The sequence below is a fragment of the Tachypleus tridentatus genome, chromosome 8 (assembly GCF_004210375.1).
Source record: "Tachypleus tridentatus isolate NWPU-2018 chromosome 8, ASM421037v1, whole genome shotgun sequence".
Classification (NCBI taxonomy): Eukaryota; Metazoa; Arthropoda; class Merostomata; order Xiphosura; family Limulidae; genus Tachypleus; species Tachypleus tridentatus.
In genome coordinates, this window is record NC_134832.1 from 129,790,733 (window position 1) to 129,814,487 (window position 23,755).

The 23,755-nt window shown below is 30.6% G+C and overlaps 1 protein-coding gene across 3 annotated transcripts in view; it reads left to right on the plus strand.

Moving 5' to 3' along the window:
* LOC143223484 (actin-binding protein WASF3-like) overlaps positions 1 to 23,131 on the plus strand; it is a 50,372-nt gene extending 27,241 nt beyond the window's left edge. For all 3 annotated transcript variants that reach the window (XM_076451532.1, XM_076451530.1, XM_076451533.1), the window contains 2 exons: positions 1,105 to 1,291; positions 4,731 to 23,131. In XM_076451532.1, the coding sequence (XP_076307647.1) occupies positions 1,105 to 1,274 (170 nt within the window). In that variant the 3' untranslated portion in view covers positions 1,275 to 1,291; positions 4,731 to 23,131. The remainder of the gene's footprint in view (positions 1 to 1,104; positions 1,292 to 4,730) is intronic.
* The last annotated feature ends 624 nt before the right edge of the window (positions 23,132 to 23,755 follow it).

The window sequence follows — 23,755 nt, forward strand, 5'->3', positions numbered from 1 at the left end:
TTCTCTGGAATGTAGGTTTCTTTTAGCACATGTGATGTGAATCACTGTATGGAGTAAACTGGGTTATAAATAGCTCTTTGCTTCTTGTATCCTTTCTCTGAAATATGGGATTTCTCTAGCATATGTGATGTGAATAGGCATGTGCAGTAAATATGGATTGTGTGATAAGTAACTCTGCTTTTATGCACCACCATTCTCTATTTCATCACTGTGTTAATGAATAGAGCTTTGAACATTTTAGTGTTATGGTGAATCATGAATAGGTTATGAAGGTTATTCTGATTGTGGATGAATAAATGTAATAGTTGTTCATTAGTGAAAGGAAATGTAACCAGAAACATCTCCTAACTGAATACAAACAACAGGCGAGTGGGTTAGTTTTTGATAACACTAAGGTTGCTATAAACAAGATAGATATTTTAAAGCAGAATCAAGCAGACTTGATACAGAATTTGAGTGCTTAACCAAAAGTCAAAACCCATTTTAATTTTAAAGTGTAATATTTAATACCAAAAGCACACACCAGAAAACACAAATAACAAACTAAATATAACTTGTATATCTCAGTTTAGGACTTGAGTGCATTATACACCTCGATTTTGGGGAAAAAACATTACAGGAAGTATGTACTGTTGACATAAAGTAAAAGGTTTTAGTTTTGTTTAGCAGCTTTTGTGTCATCATGTTTAAAGTTTACTGTGTCAGCTTTTAAGTTCTAAAAATATACAAAGTAAAAAAATGTTCTTTTCCAACTGTATATGGTTTATACCACATTTAGTCTTTTTTTATGAGCAGTAAAATTCATAATTCTTGCAAAATATACATTCGTGTGTCCATTAAAACAACCAGTCACTTGTGTACCTGGATCTAATTTTGACAGTTTAACACATGAAAATTATCATTTTAACAGAATCATGACTTTTAATGTTTGAGACTTTTCATGACTGTTCTCAAGTATAAATATGTAATTCAAATTATTCAGTGTCATAATGTAATGTGGTATTTGTTTTAGAAATTGCATAAATGTTTTGAGAATTCTGAAATTTAGATATCCCTAATTGTTCAGGTATATATATTCTCATTAGCTAATCATTTTATTTGCAGGTATCAAACTTCGTAGAGTTGAAGACATCAAGCAGAAAGAAGTGGAAAAAGATGCTCCACTTCATGACGTAGCATCAATTCTAGCACGACGTGTGGCCATTGAGTTTTCTGAATCTGAGTCTGAAAGTGAATATGAAAGTGACATCTGGAATGATGAAACAGAATGTTAATAAGACCTCTGAATAGTGTAAGTAATAAATACATTATGATGTGATTATTTTTGAGAAGAAATTCAGATCCAATAAGTAATTACTATTGAAATATAAATGACACTGAAAATATTTGTGTTTATACCTTTATAATTTCTTTATACAGGGAAGTGTGAAAGACAATGTAGAGGTTTATAAATAACAGTTTAAGATACTTTATAAACCACAGGATGGACTATCTTTATTTGTGAAGATTTATTTTTGGATATACTTGTTTTACTCGGACGTTACTCTAAATTTCCACTTGGCCTTATTGAAAAATATTACTTTACTTAAAGCTCAGTTTGTAAAGTTCTTTAAAATTAGATTTTACTTAAATATGAAAAACATTTTTCCAAAAATTTCATATTAGTCTTAAATAACAGTAACTATGCCTTATAATTGGCTAAATATTTATATATTAAAAAACAGGTTGTACATTATTTGTTAATAAAATGTCACATTTTACATTAAAGCAGAAATAAATATTTTTCCCAGAAATATAGTATAATTATTTTTGCGTCATTGTTAAACAGTAAAGGGAAATAGTCATTTAAAAAATGTCTATAGAAACAAAATTAACACTCCTACGAAAAGTGGGGCCTAATAGGCCCCAGAGCAACTTGAAAGGTTATTAATATTAGGCTAATAATTTTGTATTTAAATTAAATTGTCATTTAAATCCATTAATGAATGGATTAACGAGATTCCCACTGTCCCTATCTACTATCTAGAGAAACCACAGCCAGGGGAACGGGCTTGGAGAAATCAGGACTAGAAACGTCTTTTCGTAGGAGTGTTAAGTTTAGGAGGAAAGTAGTTAAAATTTTGTTAATGTAATTACATGAAATTAGTAAAAATAAATTGTTATTGTAGCTATTTGTACCAAAAGTGAGGGTTAAAGTTTGAAACAAAACATTCAGTATGTTATTTGTTTTTCCTGTTAGTTCTTTCTTGTTAAGTAAAGAAGATTTAGTTGATTTTAATTCATCTGCAGCTTAACCCTTTCATGATGGCTCACAGGTCAAAAGTCATGGCATCTTATTTGTGACTTGCATTCAAAATTTTATTAAACTGCTATTTTATGAATTTATGTCAGTAAATTAGGAATTAAACTGTACATTATAATCCAAACTAATATTATATATAATTAAACTACATTATAATCCAAACTAATATTATATATAATTAAACTGTACATTATAATCCAAACTAATATTATATATAATTAAACTGTACATTATAATCCAAACTAATATTATATATAATTAAACTACATTATAATCCAAACTAATATTATATATAATTAAACTGTACATTATAATCCAAACTAATATTATATATAATTAAACTACATTATAATCCAAACTAATATTATATATAATTAAACTACATTATAATCCAAACTAATATTATATATAATTAAACTACATTATAATCCAAACTAATATTATATATTAGCTCATTTTTCAGTTAGAAGTAGATATTAACACACATGAAAATATAAATTTTAGTGAGTTGCATGTTATGTTGAATGCAAAACTCTTTAAAATTAGGTGTTTGTAGTGTCAAAATACTAAGTATGTAGTTTTGTACAAATTAGAAACTCATATTAGTTATATTATGAAACTAGAATATAAAATAAGAACCTCGTATTTTTATTGTGCTGAGATATAGCTAAGGTATTAAATCAAACACAGTGGCACCATTCACCTCTTTCCATTTTTGGAAACAGTCCATTATATACACTTACTTCAATATATTACAATATATTAATAAACAGCTTAGAGTGTCTCAAGAGTGGTTTTCTCGGTATTTTAATCTCAGAAAAGGCTACCACATTCTTTTGATCCAAGATTTCAATGAGGTAGGCTGAGTCTTTAGTCTGCTCAATGTTTCATATTTTTTAAAATCTAAATACATCTCAGATACTAAACTTAATTATAGTAGAATTTTATGGTATAATGTAGTTATTTATGTTTTTTGAGTATTTAAATTTATGTATCAAACCTTAAAAAAAATAATTTTTGTTTAATATACTCCATGTGTGAAATTTTTAAAAGCTTGGCAACCTATGTTCAGCAGCAATGAAGTTCAAAGGTCATGGCAACAAGAGATAGTTGTTTGCTTTACTTCTTGATTTCATTATTCTATATTTTAAGAAAAGTTTAATTTTTTTAAAATAGTAATAATTTATATACATATGTAAATAATGTATAATGGAGATGTGATTGTATATTATAAAATACTAGTCCATTGAAACACAGTGAAGACTAAAGGTCAGTTTTATATTACTGGATATGTAACATGAATGCACATGCACCGTATCAATGCAAGGTATGTAATGTTAGCTAGACATGAGTGAAAGATCAGTATAATAAAAGATAATAAATATATAGTGTTATGAGACTTACGCTACTTACAATGAACAGTTGTATTTTCGTGTTATAATGTGTAGTTGTTCTAACACAAAAAAAAGCACAATTTATATTTATTTCCTAATATTTTTATGATGTTAAGTGACAGACCCCACATAGAGTATATAAGATAACATAACTATAGACCTGCTGAAAACAAACATTTGAAATGTGTTTAGGAGGTTCTAGAGATTTTGTAAGTAATATTTGAGATTTTTAGGATGAAGAATAGTTTTTAATCATAACATAAAATAAATTTACACTCAAACTAGTAATGAAAAAGTCTATTTCCACAAATAAATCTTTAGTAAAAACATTTCATTAAAATATCTGATTTTTTTCTATACAAAGTACTTGTAATCTTTTCTGAAAGTCGACCATATTTTGTGAAGATAAATGTAATGTATCAAACGTTATAGTGCAAATACTTAATGTGTGCACATGTGAGAATGGATTTGTGTATATTATACTGTGTCCATAACAAAGTGGTTAATGTAAATTAATGCTGTCTTTCAGAAGAAATAACATACCTGATAGTTTGTGTTGTAGAAGACATGCATACCTATTTTTTATTATAACTGTGACACAAAATTTGAGATATATCACCTGAATAAAGATATCCTATGTGTAGCTATACATTAAATTTCTAAATGAACAAATGAATAATTGGGAGCCCAATTTTGTTTTGTTAGCTTGGTCCAGCTCATTTTGCTTAAATCTAGCCTTTTCCCAACCTTTGCATGTGTGTGTACTGTGAAGCATTTCTTGAAGATCAAGAAAATTGGAAATTCTTTTAAATCTTTCCTTGTGGTCTCTGTATGAATCACTGAATGTAAATAGAGTTCTGACAGTTTGAAATATTTTTTAGCTATCATAACAAGACATACTTTTTAAAGTATTTGCTATTTTTGAATTGTTAAATTTGTTTTCAAGAATTTTCATTTTGCCAGTTATTTTGTCTTTGAATTAGATTAAGTAAATTTCTGATTATGTTTTGAACATTCTCAATTCTTGATTTCAGGTTAATCTTGGGCACCAGTATCATAAAGTTTGGGACTGTCATGAAATTCAATATCCTTGCAGGTAATATAGAATAAAACTGTTAGGTTTTCGAGTGCACACTTTTGTACCACTTGAGTATGTGACCACACAGGGCTCATTCATACAAGTAAAGAAAGTTTATCATTAAAATCTTGAAGGTGTATATTCACGTAAGTGTGGTGAGTTGGTAAATATTATTTCATTTTTTAAAATTTTGAGTTCTGTTGACATATACAAAAATATTTGCCCTATTGCTTTGTTTTTTTATTGATAGAAATTTCATAAGGTGAACAAATGCATAAAAGCTACTTGTCCTGTCTGTTAAATGCTTAACAGAAGTTTCTTTAAAATATTTTATTATATCTATCTTTCTTGCAGATCATACACTATACAATCAAATTAAAATGAAGATATTAAGAGAGATTATTGTGGATTATGGTGCTTTGTAATTAATGGAACATGCTGTTCTTGCTTTAAAGCATGTTATATGAGGAAAACAAATTAATTTTAATTAATTGTAACATTTAATAAAGACATAAGAGCATTCAAACTATTAGGAAGTTTGAATGTAAATTAGTAGATATAAACTTTATTTTAGTTTCAAGGTTTTATTTACAATTTTTGTTGAAGTTTTTCATTTTATGCTTCTGTTTTATTTTAAAGGATTAGAAATAAAATTGTATGAAAATAAATTAAAATAAAATTCTATTTAAAACAGCTAAGATGTATGCTAAAAAGTGTATGGTAAAGTTAATATATACTTATATATGTGAGTGTTAGAGATGAAATATAATCATCACTGCTACATTTTGTGTATTATCTGTTTCAATTCATTTGGTGTCATACAGGTCAAAAGTATGCATCAGTGTTTCACTTGTGAAACCTTTTTTAAACATGTACTTTTTTTAGTTTTCTAGTATCCTATGGTAATGTATTATTTATTTTAGAGGATTTTAACTATAAAAATAACCTAACCTGGCAGTTTATCAGAACTTTTATTATCTTTATTATTTTTTGTGACAAGGAATTTCCTTAGATAAATAAAATTGTAAGCCATGGCTCCTCAGGTGATATGAGGGATATCTCCATTATGGATTAGTGTACAGTTAAAACTAAAATGTCAATTGTTTTTTTCAGTTATATAAATATTTTTATTTTCCCTTTGTTTTTGCCATACTTATCTTGGAATTTTCTACTCTCCAAGCTCAGTATTGCACAAAGAATTAATGCAGCTGTTTGTTGGTTTTGCTGTGCTGATGGCTTTATATATTGGTGAAAAAGTTCCATTGTAAACAACATGATGGCTTACAAAATAACATGCTTGCATTTTACTTGCAACTTATTTTATTACAATAATTATACATGTATTAAGTAAAGAAATCAAAAAGATAAATATTTACAGAAACTATGTATTGTAAATTTATAGTGTTTGTTTTATCATTGTAAAGTTCCATGCTTAAAGATTACTTTATTATAGGATATTTGTATGTGTGTTTTAAAAGTTACTGAAAGAAAACTTAATTTAGTTGTAGTTAAATTAGGATGAGTTTTAATATTTTCCAAATATTGGTTTCACAATGGTGATTTTTAAGAATAAAAGGATAAATTGTTTATTACACTTTGTGCTGCAAATATTCGGGTTTTGATTGCTTTTGTACTTTTCGTGAACAAGTATCACATGACAACCTCTCTTTCACTAAAGTTCACCTGACAATTAAGAAAATGCTTTGAAATTGTTTTTTCTTATCTCTACAGGGTGTTTGGAAAGTCACTGTGCACTTATATATTTATTAACAGATGTTTCAATATAGAATACAGGAGGTAAATATGAATGACAATTATAAACAATGTTGAAAGTGACCCCTGCTGGCATCAATACAGGCCTGGATCCTTCTTATTTTGTTTCTAAACACTGCTATCAGTTGCTGGCTTGAAACAGACTGAATAAAATATGATTACAAAACTGCACAGTGACTTTCCAAACACCCTGTATCTGCTTTCTGTATTAAAGAAAATTAAACAATTGAAATCTCAGTCAAGAAATTAAAATATGTAAGGCAGAACTTAAAATTACATATAATATCATGAAAAGATTGCTAAAAAATTTCATTCTTTAATTATGTGAATATAAAATTCATTATACTTTGAAATAACAGGTAGGAAAGAATTGTTGCACTTCATAAAGTAAAATGATTCTATATTGAAAGAAATACATTTATAGAAATCTAAGCATTATTTTCCAAATTATTCTAATGGTAAACAATTATAATGAATTTGATAATTATAACCCTTAACAACAAATAGCATAAATGTATAAAATAATTAGAGGTTGAGTATGATGTTTGTGAGAATGACTCATGTTACCTATGGTCATCACATATGAACATGCTGTATTTGACAACCATACATTTTAACAATAGCTCTGTAGCATAATTTCCATTGCAAAAGGCTCTGTTATACGGCTGTCATGTCCAAATCACATAAATCGTCTATCTAGCATACCAGTGTAATGGTTTCTCAGTATCTGTTCCAACATTTTTATGAAACAGAACTCATATACACTGCATGTGGCTTCTTTAGTGATATCTCTTTGTAATTAATAGTATTAATTCCTGTTTCATTCTCAGTCTGCTTGAGGTATGTGATAGTTAAAGACATATTATTAAATGCAACTTACACACATGATTTCTGTTACATTTACTGATAAAAAAACTGTTTTTGATAACTTTCTTTGTTGCATAAGGCACATCACTGGCTTATGGCATCCACTTTTGTTTTTATAGATTTTAACCTGTTACAAGATACTGCCACACATCTAATTACCATAGCAGATCTCTTTTCTGAATGGTCCTAGTGCCCATAGTTAATCTGTATTCCTTTGTTTTCCCATGGCAGTGAAGTGATATTCCCATCTTGGAAATTAAATGTTATATTCTCTATCTCAATATATCTTTATGATCTGAGTGTATCAATATGTTTTGTTGAACATGTTACATACCTTTCCCAAAAGTGATCATACTATCTACAAAATGGCACAATATGTTTCTGATATATTCTGTTCCAGTGCATCTTTATACCAGCTCGTCCAGGTGGGTTAAGGCGTTCCCCACATAATCTGAGGGTCACGGGTTCGAATCCTGGCCACACCAAATATGCTTGCCCTTTCTGTCATGGGGGCGTTATAATGTGATGGTCAATCCTGCTATTCATTAGTAAAAGAGTAACCTAAGAGTTGTTGGTGGTTGGTGATAACTAGCTGCCTTCCCTCTAGTCTTACACTGCTAATTTAGGGACAGCTAGTGCAGATAGCCCTCGTGCAGCTTTGCAGGAAATTCAAAAACAACAACAACAAATATATAAGCTGTGGTCGTCACATGGCTTGCTGATTTGATAATTCACAATCATTTTAATACAACATTCTTAACCATCTGTATTACACCTTGCTCCCAGATATGGCACAATTTTCCCTTGGTAGTTTTTAGTAGTGTAATCTTACACAGTTAAAAATAAAAAAGTATAAGCACCTGTAGTTACTTTTTTAGAATTTCTGTGTAACATAATTGTCAAACTTTAGATTCTTTAATGATTTTGTAAAGTCAGAGAAATCAATGTGGATTGAAAAACTGGACACTACTCAGTTAACTGTGATTGTAGAGTAACAGTTTTTATTATTCAGAAGAATAGTTCATTTTTTTAGTTATTATCACTTATTTTATATTTGAATAAGGCCAGCCTAAGTATAGATTCAGTATGGAACAATGGAATCAGGTACATGTATGTGAGAGGTCTGGATGAAAATGTGTGACTGTAACGAACGGTCCGGATGAAAATGTGTGACTGTAACGAGAGGTCCGGATGAAAATGTGTGACTGTAACGAGAGGTCCGGATGAAAATGTGTGACTGTAACGAGCGGTCCGGATGAAAATGTGTGACTATAAGAAGTGATCAAAATAAAGGTACATGTCATTGTAACAAGCAAATGAGATAAACGTATGTGATCATAACAAATAGTCCAAATCAAATTAAGTGACAAAAAGAAGAAATCAAAATATAAGTATGCAGAATTTGTACACCATTTTTAAAAATAAATTCCATGAAAGGTGCACTGAAATTTCCTGACTTCATTCAGCCATCAGAATACATTTGTACATCTTCAGGTAGAGCAAGTAAAAGGCAGAGTATAATTTAACAAAATTTTTTTCAAATTCTTAATCATTTTACATGGATTCAAACTATATATAAACTATTCCATGTTTTTAATCATATAACATATGAAATGTTAATTACAATATCAAGTTTCCTACCTTATTTAGCTTTTCTTTGGCAGACCTTCTATGATTATTAGCCTTTTGCTACCAATATTCTCAGTTTTTTCACATTTTATATTATTTTTGCAGTTGACTTTGTGAGAACATTTGCATCAGTTTCAAGTCTCCTTTTTTTACTTTTTAAATTCTCAACTACATCCACTACACATTTCCTTTTTTTCCCCTTGCCTTAACTTTTCTTTTTGAACCTTGTTTATCCAAATGAATCATGTACTGTTCTCTAGCTTCTGACAAAATCAAATCTTTACATACATTAACTTTTGGAGGATCTCCAACTGATTCCAGGTGATCAAACACAACACTTTTTGCAAGAGAAATCCTCTCTCTCATATTTAGCTGGCACATGTCTTTGTTCACAAAAATACCTCTCTTTCTACTGACACTTGGCCATGAGATAGGGCTAGCAACCCTTTCAATATGTACCACAAATTCTTAAAACCTTATCTACCAGACAGAAGATTCAAATATAAGCTGTCAATTCTTTTTGCCTCAATTTTACGATCCAGAGCAGTGAATGTTGATTCATATTCAAGAACTTTATCATCATCAATAAAGTTTACATATTGGTTTAATGGCATCACAGTTCAGTTTATATACTTTCTGTGCTTCAACCAACAATTTAAAAATACCATCAAATTTTTGAATCCAGGGTGCTTTATTCCTTACAGTTTCTCTTGAATCCAAACATGGCAAAAGCATCACTTACTGAAACTTTACTGGAGACTTTTCTTGAAATTTCTTAACAATACACATGATCACATTCTTCACTCAGATCTCAGACCAAGAATACTCTTCACTCACGCTCTTAGCACTGGATAATTGAAGTGACTTTGTTAATCTTTTAGCTACCAAACCAGTATGAACTTTGTGTATCACCTTTAAGTTTTTGCCTGGTTTAAATCTAACTTCATGGTACTGAGTGATCCATGATTTCCTAAAGCCTCACTTTTGACAACTTTATGCAAAAAACTTTTCAACACACAGAACGTATTTGCTGCGAGAAATGGAATCATTGGCCTGTCTCTCTACTAAGGGGCAAGAAGTGATGATATATGTTGTGCAATAAACACATTGATCTTTACCTCCAACAGTGGATCATTTAACAGTTTATATATTGTTTAATAGGAAGAATTTTTGAGGGCCTTCACTTTTTCTTTTTTGGCACTGTTAATATATATTTTTTGTGCTTGGAACATGCTGCAAAATTCTCTGAGCTACAGGAATGTTTTCAAGCCATCTGTGCTTACAAAACTTGTGGGAAGATATTAGAGCATATGACAGATTTAAGAGTCTTCCCATTCAGTTGAAGTGTTACTGAATAACCAAGAATGTGTCCAAGAACCAGGTTGATCCTGCTATCCCTGTCATTAATGCACCTTGTGAAGCCTAAACCTGCCCAATGTTAGGAAGGTTTGATCAGTGTCCGTACAGTGGTTCCACAGCTTTTCAAGGAACATCCATTTCACATTAGGACCATCCATGGACACCTGAAATGGTAAATAAATGAATGATCAGGTTGTAAATGATGCAAAAGCTCGTGTCTGTTCAGATTACTGGTGCCTTCCAGAAAGCTGTCTTCTAGATGATCAGCAATGGTATGTCCCATAAACTAATGTTAGGTACCTCATGGCAATCTTACTTGCATTTACATCCTGCAGGGGAAAACTACAAATGTTAAAACTCTTATCAGTATTCACCTTTCAGCAAAATATAAGAAATGTTTTATTATAGAAAACATTATTACTGTTTATAATTGTTATGAAAATACAGAAATGATCTTAAAATATTGTACCCAATGTGGGCCAGAATTTAGTTTCATATTTTTTAAACTTTTAACAAATTCAGATATTGCATAAATACAATAAAGTTTGCTGTTATAAATATCATACTAAGAATAATTAAATATTAAATTAATTACCTTGTTTGGTCTCAGCCATCATGTTAAGACTTTCATCAAACAACAGTACATACCAATTCTTCTTCAGTAACTTGTTTTCTTAACATGGTTGAAAAGTAAGGAGACAAATGAAAACCATAAAAATATGTTGTTTTTGTCTTGCCACATGAAAATGTTTTTGCTATGTTACTTTCCCCTGCTAGTACAGCGGTAAGTCTACGGATTTACAACGCTAAAATCAGGGTTTCAATTCCTCTTGGTAGACTCAGCAAATAGTCCATTGTGACTTTGCTATATGAAAAAACAAATGCACATTGTTACTATCTGTAAACATGGCCTGAAACATTTCTGTTACACCTTCATTAAAGTGGTAAGAGTAGTGACGCTGAACAATATTTAATGGCCACAATATTTCACTTTTTAGCATATGAACTTTATACAAAATTGGCAGTGTTAGCCTTTGCCATAGATTTTTCTAGTATTTCAGCTGTAGTATCCACTGGTACAAGACTATCTGTAATTGAAGTCTGTTATTCTTAATGCTGCTTTTTTTTCCCTTTGCCTCTTTGATGTCTTTATTGCCTTTCATATGCATTTAACAGCTGTGCATCTCCCATGTTAAAGATATTAAATGATCATTGGCAGAATGAACATTTTGCCTTTCTGTTGTCACCTTCATCCCATACAATCCATGCTTTGTGAGCTAAGTGGGAAACCCAGAATTCTTTCAAACTGCACTTTCCAGGCATCTTTTCTTTGTAATACTTCAGCCATTACATCACTCTTTCTATTTTCAAAAGTGAGTTGATTCAGTGTCAGTGATGCATCTGAGCTATTGACAAACAATATGGCTACCTGAACTGAACATGTACTTCACAAGTAAGTCATGTCATCACAGATAGTCAGTCAAATGTAAGCATATTCACACCATGGACAGGTCACGAGTTGTGAGGGTAACATTAGACAAACAACACTTGATAAAAGAATAATTTTGTTTTTTGTTGTATTTAGGATTGTAGGATATCTTTTATTGGGTAGATAAAAATGCCATGATTTTTAAGCTAAAATTCTTTTTCTGGGATTTCCAGCCCTGGAAAAAAGTATTTTAAAATTCCATGACTTGACAGAGTTTTAATGATCATATAAACCCTGAGCATGTGACTGTAATGTGGATAAAAGTATGTAAAAATACCATCAAATGCTAGCATTAGGTATCTGACTGTGACATATACATATAGAAATGGTAAACTTTATGCAAATGAAAAATTAAAAACATTAGTAATAACATTTTCCAATTCAGCAATTATACTTTTCATGTTTTAGAAACTTAACAGTAAGAAAAAGAATCATATGCAGCTTTGTTTGTCAGACAAATTGTACTTTTAAATTACTTTTCTTCATTGGCTTGTTAATAAAACAGTTATAACATTATCTGAATCTTTGTTTGCAGAGAGAATATTTCTTTCAAAGTTGATTTGTTTCTGGTAATATTTAACCTGTATAAACACGGGCCAGTGTTATTTTTAACACTAAAACAGTGGTGGAACTCGTGTTGTAAATATAACTTGTTAGCTAAATACTGTTATATATATTTGTGTGTGTTTATTATAAATATATGTATATACATGCAGCATTTGATATCTGTTATTGGCAGCAATGTTTTGTTTTTAACCTGTCCCTCTGGAGCCAAGGTGTGTTTTTTACACTGTAATTTGTTGAATATTAAAAGTAAGTTCTATCTAGAAAGTCCCCAAAAGTGTGGTTTGGACATATCTTTTTGATACAAGTTTTCATTTTAATTGATAAATATTTAAGTGAAATTTAGCATCCTCAAATCTCCGTACTAGCTAGTACTAAGATCTATCAGCTTGAAGTAAATTCAGTATATATTAATAAAGCCACATTTTCAGCATCATTAATTAAGCAATTGCTACCTTTTTGTTTAGCTTCAACTGAAATATGAACTATTTCACCTGTGATTCAGTAGAAAAGGTTTGAAGCATCACAATATTCATCAGTAGGATGAGCAGACAAGATGCTTTTAAAGCAACTACAGGTATAATTTTATATTTGGGTTGATGCACCAAATCTACCAAGGTGGTTTTAAACACTTCTTGAATATTTTTGCATGCCATTTGGAAATTTTCATGTTTCCTGTGCTTGGCTGTTGAGCTCATTACAAGCTGATGGATTTCAGTCACCTTACCACTTGAAATAACTTTTCATAACATCAGTGCTAAAAGAGTATTGGAAATGTCTTATTTTCAGCCAATAAAAGTGTCCAAAAAATTTCAGTTAAAATTAAGAAAACCTGGATTGGATAGTTTTGTTTTTCAACAAAGTGCCCCGTGTTGGATTGTTAGAGACCTGTTAATTTGGGCACCTTTTTATTTTTATTTTATGTTCTGGAGATATCCTTAAAGCTTCCCCTCTGTGCTCTATCATCAGTTAGATAATTTATTTCACACATTTCTATTTCTCTTTATTTTTTCTAATCTGGTCATGAACACATGCAAAGTTTATTTATATGATTCCAGAATCTGTTTTTGGAGATAATGACATTGTTTTGCTGGCCTTTTTATGTTTCACTGTTAATGCAGTAATCTGTTGATGAATCTTCAATTCAACTCTTGTGTCAAATAGATTTGGATATCTTCAAATACATTCTTCCCTTGTTTGACCTGAACTTACAATTTAACTTAACCGATACAGTTAAACCAGCACATTCACAATCACATCTAGAAAATTTCAAGCATGTTCCATTGCAACATCATTTTACTGAACATTTACTAGTTCATTACAAGTCACCAGTCTGGTACAGTGATATAGACCTAAACAGTAATGTCAGATGTTTTCATTTTTGGCTGATCAAAATAACCTAAATCTTTCCAGAATGACTATTTTATCGACATGCAGGTGCCAGACTCTTGTCTGCAAAGTGTCAAGAGTAAAGAAAATAATTTCTTAAGTAGAAGTGATAGTATGTTGTAGATAAAATAAGAATAATAAAGAACCGAATAATGAGTTTGTTCTTGTATGTGTATCAGCAGCTTCTTGTATGTGTATCAGCAGCTTCTTGTATGTGTATCAGCAGCTTCTTGTATCTGTATCAGCAGCTTCTTGTATGTGTATCAGCAGCTTTATTTTGGTAGATTAGCTACATAGACTCAGTGAAAGTTTCATGTGATCTCGTGATCTGGTTGGTAATTCTGTGTATATCTGCAGTTTTACTTTTTTAACCTAGCAATGAAAGAAGTGACCAAACGTCTGGCTGAGCAGATTTTAGAAATGCTTTAAAACTAGGAAAACTGGAGGATAAATAAGGCAGTTTTAGTTTTTAAGTCTCAAGATATACAAGCCAATTTAAAAAGATCCTAAACAGTATGTGTTTGAAAATATCAGGTTTTGAAATGAATATATGCATTCGCACAGTTTAGTTATCTCCCTCTGCTTTTCTATGAGAGATTTGTGAAAACTCCCACTTAATCTCTCATGAACTCAAGCCATATATTATCATGCAGTAAAAGCTTTCCACTAGTAGAAGGGTGACACACTTCCATGCACACTACATCCCATTATGCACTTGCAAATTTCCATTATTCTCTTTGGTACAGTATTCATCAGACATGCTTCAATTTTTTGTCTGTGTTCAATTTAATGAGATTTGCATCATTAAGAAACTTTGCTTTTTGTTTTATTTAGCTTTTGTTCCAAAAGCTTTAATATTCTTTAATAGATGTTTAGGAAGAGTATTTATTTATGATTAGACTAATTTGGTTGGACAACAACTGCCCTTTGTAGAAATACAGGTGTAGAGGACAGTGTTTTGAAAGTCTTCTGCCTTTCATCTTCTGAAGATAAAAGAAATAGGTAATTTTAGACTTACATTTTGTCTTAATCTAGCCACTAACTTAATCACAAAATATATTTTATGAATCAGTAGTCATTGCAATGGTACAAGGAAGGTCCAGATGTTTGGTTATTTCTGTAACAACTTGTGAAGGCTGATGACTAGATAAAAGATTTGAACTTAGTGTTTATTTCAAAAAGCTACAAGGATTTGTCTTTTTTCAGTTTCACCAGATGTTTGTTCCTAAGTGTGATTGTTATTTATTTTTTCATCTGTGTCCTCTTCATTGTGGAATTGCCCTTTAACTTTTGAATGCCTATTAGGGTCATAGAACCATTGTTCAATATGTTGTTGATTACTACATGGTTAATGGGCTTCCTTGTTATGTCCCCTTGACTAAATATTTTCCCTATTAAACTAGATCTTTCACTTATTTTGATTTGAGTAGTACTCTATCATTTGTTAAATGACCTTAATCTTTTCATCTTTTTGTGGATTTCATTCTCAGGTATGTTACTTCTGTTTTACATGTGTTCTTTATTATTATTTTTCTAATTTTATGCCCCATATTCCTTAGGTTTATTTTTCTCTCTGCTTTTTATTGTAAGTTACTGTGTTTCCTTTCTTCTCTAATAACTTTTTCAAAACATTTACCTTGGATTACTCCCTCCCCAACATTTGTGGTCATTTTTGTCAAGGTTTGCTAACTTTTGTCCTCTCCTTTTCTGAATTCTCTGTCATTAGTATCAATCCAGCCATCGCTGGGATCGAGACTCACCTTCTTCACTTTCTAGTTACATATTTTTGCTTTTTTTAATCTTTTTCTCTCTACCCTTCTGTATTCCTTTGCCTTTCTTCTTTATATGCTTTATAGAAGTTCTGTAGATGTTTGTTCCCTTCTTTTTTTAGTCTATTTTACTTCTTCCACTCTAGCCTTCTGTACTCTAGTCACCAGCTGTGTATCCCTTCTTTTTGTGTATTATTTACTCATCTGGCTCCCTTTTTTGTGTGGTTTTCTTTTCTCCTGGGCAACCTGATTGGATAATATACCACTTCTGTCTTTATTAATACCCACACCAGCCATTTTGAGATACCTTTTTAACTGGAATACTCTGTTTTGTCATCATTTTATCATCTAATACTGCACCATATTCTAATTCTGGTTCTCCTATATTTGTCATTTCATCTTCAACGGATAATTCAGCCTAACTTGAGTTCTTGATTTTTCTTTGTGTATTTTCATTATATTTGTCTGTCTTTGCTTTGTCAGTTAAACTTTCAAAATGTTAAGGTTTATAGCCCTTTACTTTCTTTAACCTATTCACATGCACTTTTTACATTTTTCTTAAATCTCTTTGATCCCAAACATGAAACATCTGTGCTGAGGATAAACTCGTTATTGAAATGTGGGTAGCTCGGAGATGGTGTCATTAATAGAGCAACTCTTAATTTCTCAATTGCCTCCCTCCTTTTTTTTTTCTGTTTAGTTAAATGTTTTTGGTTTTTTTTTCATCAGTTATGTTAATGGTTTTGCTAAATGTGGTATAAATCTCCTATAGAATTCTAAAGATGCACAAATGTTTTTCACTGTTTTAAGCACTGGATCATTTTTACAAACTTTTTAGGGTCAGGTTTTACACCATCTACAGTTATCACATGACCTGTTTTAAAGAACTGATGTTTGGTTAGCTTAAGCCTTAGATTTGCTCTCTGTAATCTATCAACTATGTTTCTTAGTCTTTCTAAATGTGGTTCAGGTCCCCGTCACACCAAACATGCTCACCCCTTTCAGCCATGGGGGCATTATAATATAATGGTCAATCCAACTATTCGTTGGTAAAAGAGTAGCCCAAGAGTTGGCGGTGGGTAGTGATTACTAACTGCCTTCCCTCTAGTCTTACACTGCTAAATTAGGGATGGCTAGAGCAGATAGCCCTTGTGTAGCTTTGTGTGAAATTCAAAAACAAACATTTTAAATGTTTCTTAAAACATGCAGTTCTGTGAAATCACCTAAATAACAGAAGCATTCCAAAATTTTGTAAACCTGATAGTACAACATCAACTAATCTCTGAAATTTGGCAAAGGCATTGCATAAACCTAAATATATTCTGTTGAACTGATTCTTGTGTGTGAAGATAACACAAACGTAGTTTTAGTTTTATCTTCTTCTATTTCTGCTTACCAATACCCAGTTTGCAAGTCCACAGATGAAACTTATTTACTTTTACTTAACTTTGCTAAAGTCTGGGATGTTAGGTATTGAGTAATGTCTTGAATTGTTACATGTTTCATCTTTGTAAAATCACACAGAACATTAATTTTCTATTTTATCTAGGAATTAAGCAATTGGGAATGCATACAGACTACTACTGGTTTGTATTATTTCTTCAAGCATTTCTTTTACACATTCCTTTAGTTCTACTCTGTGCTTCTCAGACACTCTGTAGGATCTCTGTGCTATAGCTTTATTGTCTAATCATAACATAATACTGAGGATAACAGCAATAAAGTCAGTTAATTATGTTACTTACTTTCACAAACACATTACATTTGAAGCTCTACACATTTCCTGGAATGACAAAAATGAAAGGTCATTGTTGCATCCATGTCTTCTGAAATTTCATGCTGCTTTCAAATATTTGATTGTGACTGGAAAGTTGATTCCTCATTTGAAGGACTGTTGTTTGTATTGGTTGTTTCAGTATCAAATTCTAACCATGAGTCCTTGTCGATCATGATCACAACTTCATCAGAATAATTTTGGCACTGTTATCACTAGGTTCTTCTTGGAAATTTTCTCTTAAGATGATGATAACCATAGACTGGTTGTACAGATACTAATATAGGCAATATGTCTAATATAGTTCACATACATACTTCACAGTAATATTGAAGAGAGTGCTTTGCTTGTATGATTTTAGTCAACAATTTGAAAAATATCTGAATATCAGAGATTTCCAGAAATTATGGGAAAATTAGCAAGTCTTTGTATGTGGTTGATTTTTTGAATCCTGATCCATGTATATATGGTTAAGTTCTTTGATCCATATTCATATGGTTTGTGTTGACTCCTAACTCATATGATTGATTTATTGACTTTTGATTCATGTATAAATTATTGAGTCGCAATTCCCAGATATATGGTTGATTTTTATAGTTCATGATCCATGTGTATATGGTTTGTTTCTTGTTCTTATTCATCTACAATTGAACCCCAGATTATACAGGAAGATGCATTTCTGAAAAATATTGTGCAAGTTGAAACTGTGTAACTCTAGGAATTAAGTCTATGTAAAATAGGAAGATTGTGACCTGTAACTTAGTTTTGATAATAAATTTCATAAGAAAAGGATGTTTAAACATGAAATAATAGAATTAATAGCCTTACTGAAAACCTTTACTCACAAGTTATGTCTTGTTGAAATTACAAATTAATAAATCCTTTTATGCCTACACATTACAGAACAAATTATTCATCTGATGAAGGATCATTTGGCTTCTCCTTCTGAGAGGTGCTGGCAGTTTCTAAAGAAGCAGGTTGAGGCTTGAAGAAGGAATTTATTCTCTGTCTCATCCTCAGTGTCCCTATAATATGCAGCAAGTTGCTCAAGATCCGCATTTGTTGTCTTCTGTTTGTGAGAATCGATCAGCTTGACCACCTCCGCATCCTTGATCTCTTTAAATTCCTCTCCTCCCAATCATTTGGTCAGCCTCACAAAGTCAGTGACTTCATTATCTATAGTTGAAAAACATCTGAAGTCAGTGCACCCTCAGACCAGAGTTCATTCCAACAAGTATTCCAAGTTGAAAGTTTGATCTCCTCCCAGGCCTCTCCTGGATTATGCTGATGCAGTCCAAAATGTTATTTTGTTCCCAAAACTGCATCAGTATCTCTACTAATCACTGTGTTATTTGCATCCAGTTATTGTTCCTGGAGCTTCCTTAAAAGTTGTAAAAATGTCTAGGTCTGTTGGTTGTAAAATTGATGTTGTGTTGGTAGACGAAAACATAACAGGTAGGTTGGGATCAACACAAGACAGTGACTCTGACATGTGATTTGGTGCATTATCCAACATGAGAAGAACCTTGAAGGATAATTACATTCTTGTAAGGAATTTATTTACATTCAATGCAAATTACTTCTGCAGCTAGTCCTCAAAAACAAATGTCTGATCCAGGCTTTCCTATTTGAATGTCACACAACTAGCAAAAATTTCTTGGTTTTATCTTTTAGTGTCTTGAAACCACAGGCTACACTTTATTCTTTGGTTAAATAAATGTTGTTGCTCAGTTTACTGTATTAAAAAAAAAAGTCTTATTTCATTAAATTTTGGTGAGTTTCTAGCCTTTAATAAATTCTCAAAAATTCTTGTTTGAAATTGCTAGCACCATCCAGATCAGCTGATCCAGATTTCATTATATTCATATTTCACAGATTATAGTGCTAAACCAATCTGTACAACCAACTCCTGTTAACAGTGAATGGCTTGGGATCACTAATAACTACTTTTTTATTCTTTTTCTGGCTACATGTTTTTACAGAGACAAAGCTTTAGTTTGTCATGCCATTGACCAGTAATCATTTTATACTGGTCATTTCACTGATCCAGAGATGAAGTTTTTCAACCTTATCTAAATGGGAAATTACTAATATCATTTTCAAACTCATAGTTGTTTTTCATACAGTCTAGTTTTTTTCTGTTTTATTGGTAAGAAATTGATGCAGTATTATTGCTTTCTCTTAACTTATCAAGGATTTATATTTTCTGCATCAGGGTAATAGACTTGCATGATCTTTTTGGTACAACCTCGCAAGAATTCTTTTATGTCATTTTCACAAGTTTTGAGGGGTTGCATTAACCAAAAACTATGGAAAATCTGCAAAGAGATGAGAAGTGATACTAATGCTTATGGTAGTTGAAAGCTAACTGACTGTCTGAGCAGTAGACTCCAAATAAGGCTAGAAAAAATAACTTTGAAAGATAAAATAATACTTCTAATTAGGAAAGTATAACATGAAGCATTGTGACAAAAGTACTAATAAAACATTTTTGGACTTATTGTGTAAATGTTATCAAAGTTAACAGGAATATTAAAAAAAAAGTAATTAGAATAAATAAAATTGGATTCATAAGTATAAACTCAGGAAAGTTATGAATATAAATTTACCAAATTCTGGGAAGAACTTTTGTAAAGGTAAGGTTAACACATTTGCTGCCATCAGTACTATTGGTAATTCCTACCCCAATACCAACCACATGTATTTTTGTAACTGAACACAATTGACTAATATTTGTATGGGTAACTATACTGTTTAATTAGCTTTTTAAAGGCACTTTTAATGTGTGACCCACAAGTGTCACATGTTCTATATTAGAGTGGAGAGTTAAGGTAAGTTAAATATTTCTAGATAAAAGGTGAGTGATGAAAAGAAGAGGAAACTAAGAGAATGGTTGATGAAGTTTAGTAATTATTTAATAATAAATCACATTTAAACTACAAGTGTTAAATTAGAAGATGGCATTTAATGCTTTATCTTAATTTGTTGAGTGGCACATCACTCGACTTGAAACGTCACATGAATAAACTAAAAATATTTCATTTAAATGTCTTTTTTTTTTTCATTTATCCAAGTTTTCTTATCACATTGTGAAGAATAATACTCATTCAAACCTGCAGCAACTGCTCTACTGTGTAAATGTGAAGTAGGGTATCTTGTGTTTTGAAAAAGTGCATATACATGAAACAAAGTAACTTGGACCCACGTCACTAGGGGTACAACTGTAGACGTGCCTGATTTGTTGGAAAACTGTTAACATGTAATTAATAAAATACCAGTGGTAGTTTGCATAAAACATTTGCACCAAAGCCATTGAAGGTTTAGCATTAAAAGTTTTTCAATATTCAGCTGTTGGATGACTAATAATACCTTATTGTGAATTAAATCCATATCATACTGAGTATAAAAAGTTTATCTTAGCATACATATTTCTCCATGGGTAAAAATGATAAAAATGACAAAGAATAATTATTGAATTTTCAGTAATTATGTACTGCATCCTTGATGCATGGTTGAAATATATACATACCATCTGCTGTAGTTCAAGTTACTACAAAAATGTGTTAAGTATGGAATATACTCTTGATATTTTATATAATGTATACAAATCACATATTTAAGTCCAAAATATAGCTAGACTATTATCATCTGACAAAGGTTTAATGCACTTTACCAATGCCAGTAAAGATGTAGTCCCATTACACTTATAACTAATTTATGTTTAAAAAATAGATAAATACACAACACTTTGCAGAGTAATTTACAGCAAGGTTTAAATCCAGACTAATGGAGCAATAATAAGTTTAAATGGAAACTAGTTTCAAAATTCACGTTTTTTACGGTTAAACATTGGATTGAATGGGACAGATGATGTTTCAAAACTAGTTTCTATTTAAATTTGGTATTGTTCTATTAGTGCATATTTAAATTTTGTTGTAATTCATATTTCTTAAATATAAGAAATTATGTGATGAGATTCTTTGTAAGGATTGGTTGATTTAGTGTTTTATGGCACAAAGCAGCTAGGCTATCTGTGCCCTTTGTAAGGAACTTGGATAATTTGACATTGTGTTGGTATGTATTGGTAAGGTTAGTTTTTTGGGCATAAATCTGAATTGTTGAGTTTGTGCAAGGTGCATTTGATTTATACTTAAGTATAGCAACATTAGATGTTTCATGATTTATTTGTACTTCAGAATATTACTGTAGCCTGAGAAAGAAAATAAAAAATAAATTATTCTATTCATTGACTTTAAAGCAGGTGTAATTGAATGAGTTTTGAAACAGTGGAAATTATTCAGATTGTGAGTTACTTCAGTCAGAATATCTTTAGTTTCAGTTCATGTTTTTTTTGTTTTTTATTGACACTGAAGTCATTATATTTCTGACAAACTACCATTAAATCTAAGAATTATCATGACTATATTTTTAATGTATTTCAATATTAATCTTCCCTAACCCAATTCCTTTACACATGAATAATTTGCAAAACTGATGTATATATTTTACTTTGCATTATTATTAACAGCAATCAGGCACTCAATGATGAACTCTTTTAATATCATTTATTTGGAGTATTCCAACATTTTATGAATGTCTCCTTCAAAGTGTGTTAAATTTTGCATGTAGGTCAAGTTTTTGAAATATTAATGTAAACATTTTGTGTTATGATTTCAAATTAATAAGTAAATATTTTGGTTTAATCTGCTAAAATTTTAGTTTAATGAGCTGATGTCATTTTAACTAGTACACGAATTAGTTTTAACCATTTATGTTTGTAATTAAACTAAAAGACTGTTTTTGTTGTACCAATGTGTTTTATTTCTGATCTGGAAGAGGCAGAGTTTTAAAAGAAGAGAAAAACACACAAGTTAATTCTGTCTTTTTCAAACATTAAGATTCCAGTTTCTCTACTTAGTACTTTTTATACATGTATAATGTACATTGATGTAGTGTGAATACTTATGTTGTAAAGAAATCAAGTTGTATCAATGTTGATACATGTGTGTAACCTTGTCCATTATATGAAAGTATGTTGAAAAAATTCACTTGCATGTTCTTCCCTAAAGAGACCTGTACATCAATTTATATATATTGTTGTCATTTAAAGCTAAACCTGTGTTCCACATTCACAGATATTGCTGAGTTAAGTTTTTTATTTTTGTTTTGTTATGTGGAAGACATTACCATTATAAATTACTTTTGTTTTGCCACATGTTTTCAAAGTTGTGAACACCTCCATTAAAAATAAATTTGCTTTTCAGAATGTAGTTACTTAGAGAAAAAAACAAAAAAACCCTAACATAATGAGAAAAGTAATGGATCTAAACCCAGTTTTCACCAGTTTTTATTGTGGTTAAAGTGTTCTTTTTATCACATAAGATGTTGCTATTAGATTGGTACATTTTTGGGACTGTTTTTGGCATTTATAAAACTTATTCTGATTTTAACTTGCAACTTGTATTATATATTTATTAAGATTATATACTAAAAATATAATGTAAACTTAATCCTTACTTACAACCCTTTGAAATAATATTAGTTCTCTTGATTGTTCTAAAGTATGATATGTTTTATATGTTAAAGATTGCCTTTTCAGTATATTAAAATATTGATACAAATGTTTGCTTATTGTCAAGTTTTATTAGACATGTTTTATGAAATTTTGAATGGCTATGTTCATAACTGTGGATGAAACAAACCTATATTAATGTACATAAATAAAGTATTTTTTTCATTGTGAATCTTTTAATAGCTGTGAACTACCTGAGTAATATAATTTTCTGTATTGTATTTGTGGATGTTACACAATGTGAAAAGAAAAATAAATAAGTTTATATCATTAAAAGTTACTGTATGAAGGAAAAGACATGATGCTGTATAGAGGTAAGGCAATAAAATACTGTAATATATTTGATTTTCAAACATTGAGCTTGAGAGTGTTGTCAATAAGCTACTGGTATTTAATGTTGAGTATTTATTTACTCCCAGGCTATAAATGAAAAAGAAGAAAATAATTAGATAATTTTACCCAAGGAAACAGATGAAAGATACAGAGCAGGAGATATAATAAAAGGGACTAGCAATAATGCAATTTTTGTTGTGCAGGTAGGAGCTAACAGTATAGGGAAAGGTACTTAAAGAAAAGGCCAGTAACCTAATTATGTCAGGGATTCTGTCTAGAATTAATTGTGAGAATGAAATTATAGTTAAAGCTGAACATTAGGCTTAGATTAATATGTAAGAATGAGAAAATTGGCTGTTTGAGATAGCGAGATCATTTTATGGGAAAACAGAGTTTTTCAGAATGGATGATTTACATTTAAGTAGGTAAGGATCTTTCATATTTGCAAGATTATTAATTTGAC